At 36.4% G+C, this 13,713-nt stretch overlaps 2 protein-coding genes across 3 annotated transcripts; both read left to right on the top strand.

Annotated features, from left to right (window-relative positions):
* Positions 1–3,103: 3,103 nt before the first annotated feature.
* Positions 3,104–6,779, top strand: LOC149718607 (uncharacterized). 2 transcript variants are annotated; one of them, XM_089850598.1, is made up of 4 exons: positions 3,104–3,218; positions 4,839–4,945; positions 5,017–5,122; positions 5,896–6,779. In XM_089850598.1, exons 2-4 carry the CDS (start codon positions 4,869–4,871, stop codon positions 6,217–6,219), a joined length of 507 nt encoding a protein of 168 aa, XP_089706724.1. In that variant the 5' UTR covers positions 3,104–3,218; positions 4,839–4,868; the 3' UTR covers positions 6,220–6,779. The 2 variants fall into 2 exon arrangements, with proteins under 2 accessions (XP_089706724.1, XP_089706725.1); XM_089850599.1 differs by having other exon boundaries at positions 3,109–3,222.
* An 11-nt stretch (positions 6,780–6,790) lies between these two features.
* On the top strand, positions 6,791–13,432 carry LOC149718606 (uncharacterized). Its single transcript, XM_089850597.1, has 4 exons — positions 6,791–7,649; positions 8,537–8,823; positions 11,205–11,439; positions 11,516–13,432. The coding sequence occupies exons 1-3, from the start codon at positions 7,332–7,334 to the stop codon at positions 11,437–11,439; spliced, it is 840 nt and encodes a 279-aa protein (XP_089706723.1). The 5' UTR covers positions 6,791–7,331; the 3' UTR covers positions 11,516–13,432.
* Positions 13,433–13,713: the final 281 nt, after the last annotated feature.

The raw sequence follows: 13,713 nt of genomic DNA, 5'->3' as shown, positions 1-13,713 counted from the left end.
AGATGAAATTTAAATAAATATCCAAGCAAATGGAAGCCATGGAAAAAATTTGCCTTTTTATATTCAAAACTTCTTAATTCGGATAAAAACCAATAAAAACTAATGGAGTTGAACCCTCATCGATCAGAATAAATTCAACAAAGTTTTAATAGTGCCACGTAATACAAATCCCCAAATAAATATTATCATGAACTGCGTGTATCGTAAACATACAATAGAATATATCAAATCAAATTATTGCGCAAGTATCTAATTGTAAGCAACAATATTTCGGAAAAGGCATCAAATTATTCTGAATGTATTTTATCTAAGTGAACCGTTTGAAATAGTCTAAACAAACCAAACCTAACCTAACCTGGCACAACAGAATAATGAAATTATAATATTGTGAAACTATATGCCAATAATGAACGTCAATGACGTTACCTATGTGAAATTCAAAAGCAAAAATTAAATTGCTTTCTAATTGTGAATTACTTCATTATTTACGCTAAATGCAGATTATTTTAAATTGACGTTGTACATGTACGTAAATCCCAGTGGTTAAAAGCCCGTCATTCCGCTAGTTTCCTATCTTATTTGGCGTATTTCGGTCGAATGGGAATTCGGTTCATTGGGAGGATACCGATGGAAGCGGTACTTGGTTGAAGATTATCTAACCATCTCACCAAGACCCTTTCCTTGGCTCATCAAACGTTAAAATGTGGACAGACTCGATCGCCCTACCACTGCCCTACAGTTTTAAAAGTTTCGGAAATTCGAACCAATTCTAATCTCCTAGTTAATTTGTTATTGCAAGCACTGGAAATTTGGGTGATATCATTTGAAAATCAACTGGACGAAAAAATTCACAAGATGTTAGATATTTTATTGAAAGACATTTATGGTTTTGTATTGTAATCAAAGTCGGTTCTGTGGCACTAATACTATGACGACGGTCTCTTAAAAACCAATAGCATCATCGTAGCACTCGTGTAACTATGCGGACTGTTCATATTGTCTATGTGTACTTATACCAAAACGTATTGGTAAACTTATGATTAAAAGTGTTTCATAGTTTGTGAAAGTACTTATTCTGTTTGTAGGACTTGAAATTGTTTCCTATAATGATGCGAATAAATATTGAAAATACTCATTTAAAATATGAAGATACAAGTAGGATATCAAAACAAAAAAGTAATGAAGCGAGATAATAGTTACAAAAAGTCCATTATCTTTTGTTTGTTCTTATTTATTCCTTCCATTAAGCCACGCTATATTTGTTTCGAAATCAATTTTAGGATTGGATGAATTGATATCTTTACGCGTGAAACACGTTTGACTCCGATAACCTGAACATGGATATAATCCCTCTTGATCCAGTTAAGAACAAAAATTACAATGAGTTTTTCGATATGATTATTCAGAAGGAATTAGGCCTAACAACAAAAGTTTTCACACGCCAATTACTTATTTCTAGCAGTTCTTAACGACTAAAAGGAACTTATTACATTAGATTATTATGTCTTCACCTGGCAAAACGTTTTTGAATTCTGCCTACTTGCAGTATGCCGTTATATGTAACTTGCTACATGCATATCATGCCGACCTACCTTGAATGCACCCTACAGATAGTTTACTACCCCGTTTCTTTCTATCGTAATGGTCGTATATGACACGAAAGGACAGACATAACAATTTTATTTTAAAGACAAGGGCGATATCAGTGGCGTCCCTCGATGATTGCGCTTTGCTTATCTCTGTAACGCAACCGGCTTAGCTAAACCCTCCTCGTACAATTTATTTGGTTCCTACTTCTGGCAGGGTCAAATATGTGTGTTGGAGCATGGATTAACTAACGCTAGGGATTGTTCGTTCCCCCTAAAAGATAAAGCATACATGTTCCAAACGCCCCCTAGCAGCAGCTACTTTCCCTAACAGGAAGTTATAAGAAAATTGGACCAAATATCACGTGTCCTATGACGTCAAAATTAAAATCCCGCCTAAATTAGAAGCCGCCATCTTTAAAATACGCAAAAACTAATTTTGCCTAGAGATGGCGCTATATCTACATCCGTTTTGGTCCAATAAATTGGGGGAATGAAGAGGGGAATCAAGGAATAATTCGGAGCATGTAGTGGGGGATATTAATACATGGGAAACACTGTTAGTGAACAATCCTTAGCGTTAGTTAATCCATGGTTGGAGATTGGCTGGAATGCTGAGGACTCCATTGACCCGCCTCCTGTTTTAATAACTACATTTCACAAAGCAAAGGAGTTTAATATATCATTCCCTTTTGTTTCTCCTTTTCATAACTTCAAATATAAACAACGAAATAACTTTCCACACTTAATATTGAAATGTTCTCTCTTGTTGTAATAATAGTTGCGAAGAATAGCCTTATCAGAAGCAATGAGGCGATTTTAGTTCTAAAGCGGCGAAAACCTTCAAACCCCACTTGAGTTCATTCCATCTCAGATTCCATAGAGAGTGGACGCGAGAAATGTAGTATTTTCCGATTTTCGTTTCATTTTGGTCCTTCCAGGAAAAAGCTTCTAAAGGAAAAACAATTGAATTTTCCCTAAAAATTAACCGAATGGAAGAAATATTTAACTCGAGCAATCGCTACAACTTGACTCTTGCATTTTCAAATGAGGTAAAAATTAACCACTTCGCCTGAAAATTAGGCGTAGCATTTATTACGTTTAATTCGAGGGGCTGATCACTTCCAAAAAATCTGTACACTCGATTTCAGATTTCAAAAAATTCCTAATGATTTCTAAAGGTTTTAAAAATTTCAGAAATTTTTACAATTTCCAAAAATTTCACCAAAATTTCCTAAGATTTCAAACAAAGTTGGAAAAATTTCATAATCTCAACAGAGATTTCAAAATTTCCATAGAAGTTTTATGATTTCAACAGATTTCGAAAAATTTCTAGAAATTTCAACCAAGATTTCAACAGATTTCGAAAAATTTCCAGAAATTTCAACCAAGATTTCAAAAATTTCAAGATGTTGGAAATCTGATTTCCTGGGCGTTTGTAACACTCGATTTCGCAAGTGATCAGCACCTCGGTTTAATTTACTTAGATTTTTTCAACAATATTTTTGAGATTTTGGTTTTTTTTAACTTTAATCACCAACTTATTTCATCTCACTATTTCTTATATTTAAGAAATCACGATTGAACTTTCATTAGTCGCACTAGTCTACTACGTCGTTTGCAGAAATTTAAGTAGGTAAAATAAATTTTACACGTCACTCAATATACAGAGTCAGAAGCGAATAAAAGAAGTCAACAAATAGACCGGGGAACGAGCTAGGCGCGTCACTTATAAAAACCAGTGGGGGTGATTTGAGATCTCCAGAAAATTTTTCCCCCTCCCCAATATTTTCCCGACTCTCGCAAGGAGAGCTGGGTAACTGTGTCGCGACTGTCGCCATCTCTCGCGCTGATTTTCTCCGCTCGGCGATCATTCGGTTAGCAGCTGAGCGCCAAAGTAGGTAACCGAGGCTTAGTGAATTGAATGTTTATTTACGATGGAGTCGCTTAAGTCAATAGTTTCTTTCAATTCACAAGATACTGACTTACTTTTCATACTCTGTTTATTAATTAAGTAAAAATTATACTGTGTTGATTTGTCTTTCATCTCTGTAATGATACTTAAATCTAAATTGGACGCGGACTGAGAAGAACTCTCATTACGGGAGAGCGCCATTTTGTGTAGCTTTATTCAACACCACCAGGTTGCGTTTCCATTCCGAACGTTTTCTAGAAGGGGTGCTAAAAAGGGGGCCTTAAAAATACTCTCTCTTTCCATTTATGAGGAATACGCATTCACAATGCAGTCTATGGGGCTTTGTTGACTTCTTTTATTCGCTTCTGACAGAGTATATTCGTCAGTCGTTTCATGTCGAATATGAAAACAGTAAACTAAAATCCCCTATATAATTTGACTGCTTATATGTATGTTACATCCAATGGATAAAATAAAAACATTTTGATCAGAGTTATTAAATGGAGATTAAAGAAGAAAATAGTTTTCGTAAAACCACAAGTAGAATAATCTTACACCAAGTTCCTATGTAAGATTTTTTGCCGTAGCCTCTGTGTCTGAAAGTTCTGACGTGAAGCTTTTTAAAGTTCCCAACAGAGCTCGCGTGAATGGAGAGATAAAATTTCTAAAATATCGGCCACGACCGAGAACGAGCTTTTGAAGCAGCGCTCCACAGCGGTGGAGAGTGAAGTAAAACAGGCGGGGGAGTGCACGGTGTTTGCGTTTTTTAGTGGAATTTTTTTAGTGAGACCCAGCTTTCCGCGGCTGATGTTAGTTGGCGCCGAGAAAAAATGTTAGTAGAGAAAAACTTTGGGTGTTCAACTACCATTTACCCTACAGTAAATGCATTCGGCCTAGCCTTGGGATATCAAGTATTAGGAACACTCGAGATGAGACGTTCGTTAGAGATAACCTGACACACAATACCCTCATTCCTAGGCTGGAAAGCTATGTCCTTTTAGATCATCTCCTTTTGGTAAAACTAATCATTGGAATCCCGGTAATTCTCTATGCGTTAACAAATTTATAAAAGCTTCGTATTAGGAAAAATTGCAAAACTATATAATTACGAGTACAATAGTCACAGATAATGTTGATTTTTGAAAATGTTTTTAAAGCCAAATATATACAATTTTTACCAAATTAAGTATATTAACGCGCAAAGATACATTGACAGAAGTGCTCAAGCTTTACGCGTGATTGTTGACGCCGTCCAAAATATGTTGTCACTGATTTTTTTGAGTCCTTGGAAAATTTTTTAGGACCGATAATTTAAAGTAAATAAATACATTATATAGGGGCTGGATAAATGGGAGAAGGACTTCTTGATGGCGCCTTATTTTCCGTACTACAATATGGGATTTGCATTTGGTCGTTACGTTCTCTTGAGCCTCAAAAATGTGAAGTATGCCTGAATTTATGATATTTTCCCCAAACATAAAACATCAAAGGACAAAATTTGGAATTATGTTTCAGACTTGTATTTATGAGCAATAAATGCGTTGAAGGACGTTTGAGACAGATCAATGTTACTAATTGGATATCAAGTCCTCACAAAAACATCTTAGCTATTGAAAATGGTGTAAGTACAAGAATGAATATTCTAGGGTTTTAATAGAAAACACGTCTTACTACAAATGTGGGAATTTAATTATTATAGACCGACAATTGTTTTTTTTAAATATTTTTAAGAATACGCATTAAATATCACGAACATGAGAGAAGCGCAGGTACCTGATATAAGACATTCGGGTTGTATATTTTTACAAAAAATCGACTTCTCGTGTTTAAAGGGAATGAGAAGCTTCGTTTGAAAAACCTCTGATTAATATAGCAAAAGATAGAATTAATTTCTGTGAATTCAAAAATATCAAGCTTTTATTTCTCCGATTTCTGGTAATTTGGCAATATGCATTTGAAAATGCAGCTTCGTATGAAATTATTTGAAATCCACTTTTTATGAAAGGCTAAAACGTTTCCCGTAGGCTGGCGTCACAAATATATTTTTCACGTCAGATGGTGCCACTCTATCCGCTATCAGACCCAGAGTTTAGACTGGCGAGAAGCTCGAGACGCGTATAGGATTCCCACGCTTTTTTTCTTCACATAATAGTGATGTCATCAAACGGGCGAACAAGCTCGACAAGACAAAATTGTTGATATATCGAAACTGAGTTTTCGTGATTTTTCAATGGATTTTAAAAATAGAAACTTTGGTTCAATTATATTATAAACTTGATATTTTGAAAGTAGAAACTTGAAAGTGTAATATAATACCACTTTCGTGGTAAAATATGATATGAAATTGTAAATTTGCATACCCTTTAAATCAAATTCAATTGAATTTTCCTAAAGATTGTAGATACCGTTGTGCAACAATATATCGCATTAGAGAGGAATGCGTTGGAAGTTCATTTAGCTCCAATTACTTACTTCGATTCCTACTCGATATTTTCAAGCGAGCCCAATAGAAACGGGCGTTCAGAAAAGATTCTCTCCATCAAAGGACTCGAGAACACAGTATGGACCTTCAACCTTTTGTCACTGATATTAGTCTCGCTAGTATCTCTTGTAGCGGCCAGTAAAAGAATGAGATTCTGGGAGTCAAATTTGGGAATCTTTACGAAATTCATCTGGATTTACATTTCGGATTTCCTGCGGAATCGTACGTGCCAATGACCGATTTAATTAAAGCACGAGTTCAAGTTAAAAGGGAAGTAAAAAGTTTGATGTACAAATCATTTCTGCGCTTGTGTGACAAACTCTCCGCAGACAAAATGTACTCGGTGCTGAGACAAGACCGCCCTTTGATGCGACAATAGCTCCACGATGGTGGGCCGAATCTCCCAATATCCGTTTATCGAAACAAAAATATGCAGAAGCGTGCAAATAAATCTGACCAGGAATAGATAGATTTTTCTACTTGGAATCTTCAACAGGCCATTTTCTGAGTCTTTCTGCTTGACTTAAAGGGGAAGAGGTGTAGAAATCGTCACCCCTGACGTCATGCATCACGAATTTGAACTTACAAACCGCGTGATATTGACATAGCTAGAGACCTATGAGCGCCAAAACCTAATGTAAACAAGTTCTCTTTGCATAGATATTTTTTTAAATTTTAATTTTTGGAGTTGAAGTTGGGATTCGCCTTAAGCAGAAGTAATATAAGAAACCTCCCTCTTATATTACTTTTGCCTTAAGTAAATGTCTAACATTTTTGTATGAGCCACTTTTTTATTATTATTAATAGACCCAACCAACAATTCTTTTGAATTTTTATAACGGCTCGCGGGTTTTGAGGCGAGAAAGGGATAACCTGATTGGCTTGATTTTGCCATGCGCAGAACCTGTTTTACCCCAAGAGTCAGACTCTAATCCAATCAGGAAAATAAGAGATTTATTTTCGTCGCTCAACGACAGATGGTACTACAGTCAATTTCGTTAGTCATGTGATCCTATCCCTTAGATGGAGACGAGACCAAGCCAACTTGTTTATTTGTTGGTTGGGTCTATTGACAACAGAAGTTTTTTGTATAAGCTTATGAGTTATTTAGAGTCGTTGCGAGAGGCTTTATTTTGTTGTTTGAAAAGATGAATTTTTTCCTGTGGTTTTCTTAATTTCTTTTTGTTCCTATATGTCTGAACAGCCAATGAAACGGAAGGAGGGAGGCGCGGGCTGTTAAACAAATTTTTAAGCCAATCCTCTTACATTCAATCTGTAATTAGTATGGGATATATGGCCTCATAAAGATTCAAAGAAGAAGAAATCTGTGTATTCCTGATCTGACCAAATGATTAAAAACGTTTTTACATTTGGCCAAGATATTTTTTTTGACATATCATTATATTCCTTTATTGTAAGCCCACCCTTGATATATATTCAATGCAATTTAGCGGTAACATCTTTGGAAAAACGTGGAGTGAAGGGATTTGTGCCTTCAGTTTGGATTTTTGGAACGATGATACTGACCTGGGTGTGGTCGGCTAGTTTGACTCGCACACTTTTGACTGGGCATTCATCAAAAATTAACACTATTGAAGATTTGATATCAATGCCTAACGTTTTCACTACGATGAAATCGAATTGTAAAATTGCCCTGTTAATGAGTGTAAGTTAAGTCTATTGGTTGAATAACTTTGTTTTGCATAAACACAGACAAGACCCAGGGATGAAGCTGATAATTATTATCGACTCTTTATCTCTAACAGGGATAGATTTAATTTTAGAACTAGGAATGGAGAACAGAGTAATCTGGGTGCGCGTCAAAGTCCCGGACCCCCTTCCACGGGACGGAGGGGTATGAAAGAAGAGGCGGGGTCATTATAGCGACAGAGGTAAAGAGGAATTACGTATTTTTTGCCGTCCCCGTCAGCGACGTCATCAAAACCTAGTTTAAGTGAGCCAATAAGATAATTTAAACGTTTCGTTACGTGTTGGAGGGAGAGGCTCTATCCTGGGCTATGAGTCGGACTGAAGTAAATACTAACCGTTCTCCATTCCTACTTCTAAAATTCAATTTATCCCTGGTTTCAAAAACTTAAAAAAAAACGATAAGAGTGAGGCTTATCGTTTTTCTAAAGCGATATAGTGAAATGTTTACTTGAAGAATCTTGACAGAGCAGTTCAAAATAATTCAACTGAAAATTTGTAAAGCGATGGGTAACGAGGTTCTATTAAACCAGAATCCCACAATATATTTTTAAAACATTGAAATTTAAAACATTTATTATACTTCATCAGGGATAATCCAGAGATTCTTTGTTAATGAGAAAAAGCTTTTCCAATTGGTCGAGCACCAACAATTTCTTTTAAAGCACGCGGAAAGTTCGATTTCCTAAAAGGGAAACTGGTCTGAGTCGCGCTTTATTTTTACCCAGTAAACTGATTAACTCATGGTATAACTAGGAATCGATGGCTTAAAAAGGATTCGATTACATGACAGACCGGCATCATTATCTGTGCAGAAGTAATTAATGGTCCTCATTTTAAATTTAGAAAAACGATTCAGCGTATTCAGCTTTGTCGAAACAAGGAGTGGAAACATATCAAATGCTTAATGATCCGAATGTTATGAAACAATTGGCGTATGGCAGAGCCGTTATTATTGAACAAACTCAAATGTTTTGGGACTCAGGCCCAGGACATTTGTTTCAACTAAAGAAAGAACTGGATGATCAAAAGCGACGGATTTATGTGGGAATGAAAACCTACGAGCCTACATTCTTCCAAATGTTTTTCAACCAAAATATTCCTCGAAAAATCTTGGAAAATATCGACTACACGTAAGTATACTGAAGCAATCGCTATCCTTTTCGGAAAACGCCACTCTTTCTAAATATAGGAATAATGAGATTTCGTTGAGACATTACTTCATAGAAGAGCTTTAAGTTCAGAATTATTTAATTCTTAACTATGATGCTCAGCGCTTGCCCGCCGAAAAAAAAACCATCACGAGGAGATGTTTTTTTTTGATGGCGTTACGTGGCGCTTGACTTTTGAACTCTTGACAGACGAAAAGTTGGCGCGAGACTTAAAAATTAAATTCCAATAACGATATTCCTACTGTAATTGTATTACTCGTCTTTACAAAACTACTTCTACCATTCAAATGGACATAATTATCTTTAAAAATTTCATTATTTGCGAGCTCGCTAATAATTGTAAAGAGGCATTTGCGCTTTTTACTCTACTTTTCAAAACAGCACTAACTTCAAATTGTCACTTTCGCGATCAAAAACCTTTTACGTCACTGTGACGCCTCGAGCACATCAAGAAAACGGCGATTTCCTTCAGATTTTCGTTACTGAAGGTACCCCAGAATTATTTAACATGGATAACCTCCTTTTAGCGCTTTACGTTACGGAACCTTGTTCCGAGAAATACTTAACGCCCTAACCGGGGGGGGGGGGGGTAGAATCATAGACCTTTCGTCACCCTCCCAATGCTTGAACTTACTGAGGCTCAAATTTTAATTCAGCCGTAACAGCATAAGGAGATGATCTCCTTATGGTAACAGTAATATCATCGCGATAAAAATAACAGAAGGGTGTCATCCTAGGTTAAAATAGTTGAATACACCGTCTATTTGCTAGTTTTGGCTTGTGCATTTCATTCAAGAGTTACTTATCATGAATCTTTATGATGCTACTTTTACGACTCAATAGTGAGCCTCAGAAGCACAGTTGGTTTGTGTGTTTGGCAGTTTCCGAAATATGTTTAATTAAGATCACAGTTACTTAAGAAATTACGGGTTTTGGACCATCACCTTGATGAGTTATATTTGACTTGGAAGTTTACAAGTAAACCGAAAGTTCTGAGTATTCATACATAAGTTTAAATATTGTGCATGGAGCTTGGTAATTAACAGCAGCTTAAATTACAAGATTTAGGCCTATACCCATATAGCGAGCATTAATAAATAACTTGAGTGTAGTCTTTACATTTTAAAATAATATTTACAGATGACCATAACAACGGCCAGGTAATGTTTTAAGTAAAATACCAAAAACAACCAGGTTTGGTTTGGTTTGGTTTGGTTAGGTTAGGTAAGGTTTGGTTTGGTTAGGTTAGGTAAGGTTTGGTTTGGTTAGGTTAGGCAAGGTTTGGTTTGGTTAGGTTAGGTAAGGTTTGGTTTGGTTAGGTTAGGTTAGGTAAGGTTTGGTTAGGTTAGGTAAGGTTTGGTTTGGTTCGGTTAAATTTGGCTGGTTAAAAAAATGCTGAAGGGGTGATAATTTTTTAAACGAGACTTTCGTGTCCAGAGACCAATTTGTCCCGAGACCCAATTATTCCGGGACCAATTTGTACTGAGACCCAATTGTACCGGGACCAATTTGTACTGAGACCCAATTGTACCGGGACCAATTTGTCCCGAGACCCAATTATTCCGGGACCAATTTGTACCGAGACCCAATTGTACCGGGACCAATTTGTACTGAGACCCAATTATTCCGGGACCAATTTGTACTGAGACCCATTTGCCCGAAGACCAATTTGTACTGAGACCCATTTGCCCGAAGACCCAATTGTCCTGAGACCAATTTGTTCCGGGGACCCATTTGTCCCAAGACCCAATTGTCCTGAGACCAATTTGTTCTGGGGACCCATTTGTCCCAAGACCAAATCGGCGAGACCATAACGTCGAGACCGAAGTTTTCGATCATTATGGTAAAAATACAAACAAATCCTATTTTTGAGATGGAAAAGTTTCAATTCTATTCTGTCTGCTTTTTCCCAGAAAAGGTTGATAGTTTATGGGAGGGGTGATGCTAACTCAAGGTGCTTACAATACGTTAAAGAAAGCTCAGCGGGGTCGAACAGTGAGAGATTATAAGCATCTGCAGAGTTCTGTTCCACTGCTTAATTTCTTAGTGTATTTTTGTGGATACATTAATGAAAAAACTCTTGCTTTTTTAGAAAAGGAGGTCAAAGTTGAAGTTGAAGAATTTTAGAACTATAGTGCAACGAGAATTTTAGGTTTTGTTTCTTAGAAATCAATAAACCGAAATAATACTTTGAAATTTTGGAGAATTATAAAATTGCACGGTACACACTAAAGCAGTGACGGTTAGCTTAGCTAGTATTCTTTATAAAGAAATTTGACGTAGCCCATTCCCTGACTCAAGCGTCGATATTTTAATTATTTTATATTTGCTTTGGCCCACAGTATCGAAAGAATATTTGAAACTAGTCTACTTTCCACACATTTATTAAATGAAAAATTTAAATCTCGAAACTACCTGCTCGAGTCTGACAGTTCGATATTTGAGGAACCGATGGACTTGTTTTTTCTCTGTTCCGTGTTTCGAGTTTATGCTGTTGGAAACACTTTGGCTGCATTGGTTTTCATCTTTGAAGTGGTACTTTATGTGGTGAAATTTTTCACGACCGTTCTAAAATAGGTACACAGCTAATTAAGTCTTATTTAAGTTTATAGTTATAAAGGTAATAAACAAAGGAATTTATTTTCTACTACAGGTTCATAAATTGCGGAAGAAATTTTACGTAAAATTATCCATAACAAACTTGCAAGTTTTTTCGGGATCCTCAAGATGGACACAATTATTTAAATGAAATGGAATTAAGCAATTTGCGTTTAATTATTGAAAATTAAGCTAATGAAGAAACGGTAGCGTAAGCCTATTAATATTCGACAACAAAATGCCACGCTTTAATTTAGGGCTGCAACTACCGCAACCAAGGGAATATTTTTGCAATTAAATAAACATGAAATTGTTAATTTAGTTATTTATTCATTTTAAACCACTATACACTATAAATTAAAATTTGACTCATTATGTAATATTGTATCGCTCTTACAATCTCCGTGATAGGACTTTTTTTAGTGCCATCGAGAATAAGGAATTTTGTACTAGTTAATGGCAAATGACTCAGACTACGTGAGCCTGATGTAGTAGTTTTTTACGGGATTTTTAATTCCCGTGAATAACAAAAGGGGTCGTTTCGGTCGAACAAAGGTTCCAGTAAGAAGGTAAATACTCTTACCCTCAGGAATGTATGGAGGGGCTAGATTGGCTAATGTGGGTCTGTCCGGGTGTGTGGGTATGTGTGTGTGTGAGGCTGTTGTTACACCCCAGGGGACCGCGTTCGAGCCGAGCTGGGTCTTTATTCGGTTAACATACACGTTTAACAAAAATTGCTGCTATACCAACGTAAAACTTGAGAACGACTAGAAATGCCATCCCATGTTTAGGAATGTAATGGTTCAGTAAAACCCGCTCGGTAAAATATGCTCATGGTTAGAGACGCTTTTTTTCATGTAAAAATACAACGGAACGCTATTGGTGGAGAGAATAAGGACTAAAAGGAAAGCACTATTTCAGTGACTAAGCTCGCGAGCCGGCTCGCAAGTCGTAGTTGCTCGATGCCTGTCGGCTCGGCCATAAAAAGCTCGGTCGTTAATTAATCGAGCTGCCAAAGTGGCGGCTCGAGCTCGGCTCGAGCTCGTGAACAGTCCTATCTATTAGACATAGATACTGACTTCTAACACCATCATCTTCTAGTCTTTGTTTTGTCCATCCCATGTAGACATCAGTCTGTACTAGGGATGAACCGGTACCGATACCATATCGGTATCGGCACCGATACTCGGGGTTTACCGATAGTATCGGATCGGTTGGTTCGATACCGGTACTAAACCGATACTCGTTTAAAATGCGTTATATGGCGCTACATGACATTTTTAGGTCTTTTAGTAACGTAATGATGGTGATAATGTCTCATTTCTATGAATTTCAATCGTGACGAGTTCTCATTTATATAAAAAGTACCTGAATTCAGTTTATCTAACAACTAATAAGCGAAAATCTTTCTTAGTACGCGCCTACTACTCTAGGGATGAACCGATACCATATCGGTATCGGTTGAAGTATCGGGTTTTGGATCATAGTGAGTAAATATCGGTATCGATCGGTATCGGTTCATGTTTGTACCGGTATCGATCGGTATCGGGTTAAGCCTGGTATCGGCCATCTCTAGTCTGTACACATAACAAATATGAAAACAAACTAAATAAAGCGCACTAAATATATTACCATATATTTGTGATATTACAGATATAAATCTTATTATTAAGTACTACTAAGTTCTTTCTGTAGTTTCTCATAATAGTAGTTATCAGTTAAAACTTAAAGAATAGGTCAAACAGCCCTTGAATTGTCTATATAAATAAAATTAGCCTGTTTTGTTTTCGTTGATTAAAAAGTTAGTCAATTATGATGAAACAAAGAGACTCAAATTAACTAAACAAAAAATATTTCTGAATAATACCGTGCAAATATTAAAATTGTTCCATACATTGAATAAAACCTGACCATTATTCTACGAAATCAATAAAGTGACTGCTTAAATTTATACCACTGCCACATGTCAAATATTCCCACGTACTCTAGATCTAACATAATTACAGAAAAGTGGTCAATCGTTTCGTCAGTCCCAAATTGGAAAGTAATGGTAGAATTCAACTTTAGATGAGATAAATATTCACGTTGAAAACCAGGTATTTTCTATGTAAAACTCTACTCCTTCTGAAGGTGCGATTGGTTACAGCAGAAGTAAGATGAGACTGGAAGTAAAGAGCTCTAGCATTGGTAGTAGATCCTGGTACTAGTGAACAAATTTGAGGATTTTATACCGCTTCCATCTGCCTACACTAG

This window comes from Phalangium opilio, unplaced genomic scaffold, assembly GCF_054372755.1.
Source record: "Phalangium opilio isolate 3A_F unplaced genomic scaffold, DU_Popi_V2 ptg000002l_1, whole genome shotgun sequence".
NCBI classification, from domain to species: domain Eukaryota; kingdom Metazoa; phylum Arthropoda; class Arachnida; order Opiliones; family Phalangiidae; genus Phalangium; species Phalangium opilio.
The sequence above is the reverse complement of the archived record's forward strand: the minus strand, read 5'-3'. Positions and strand labels throughout refer to the sequence as shown.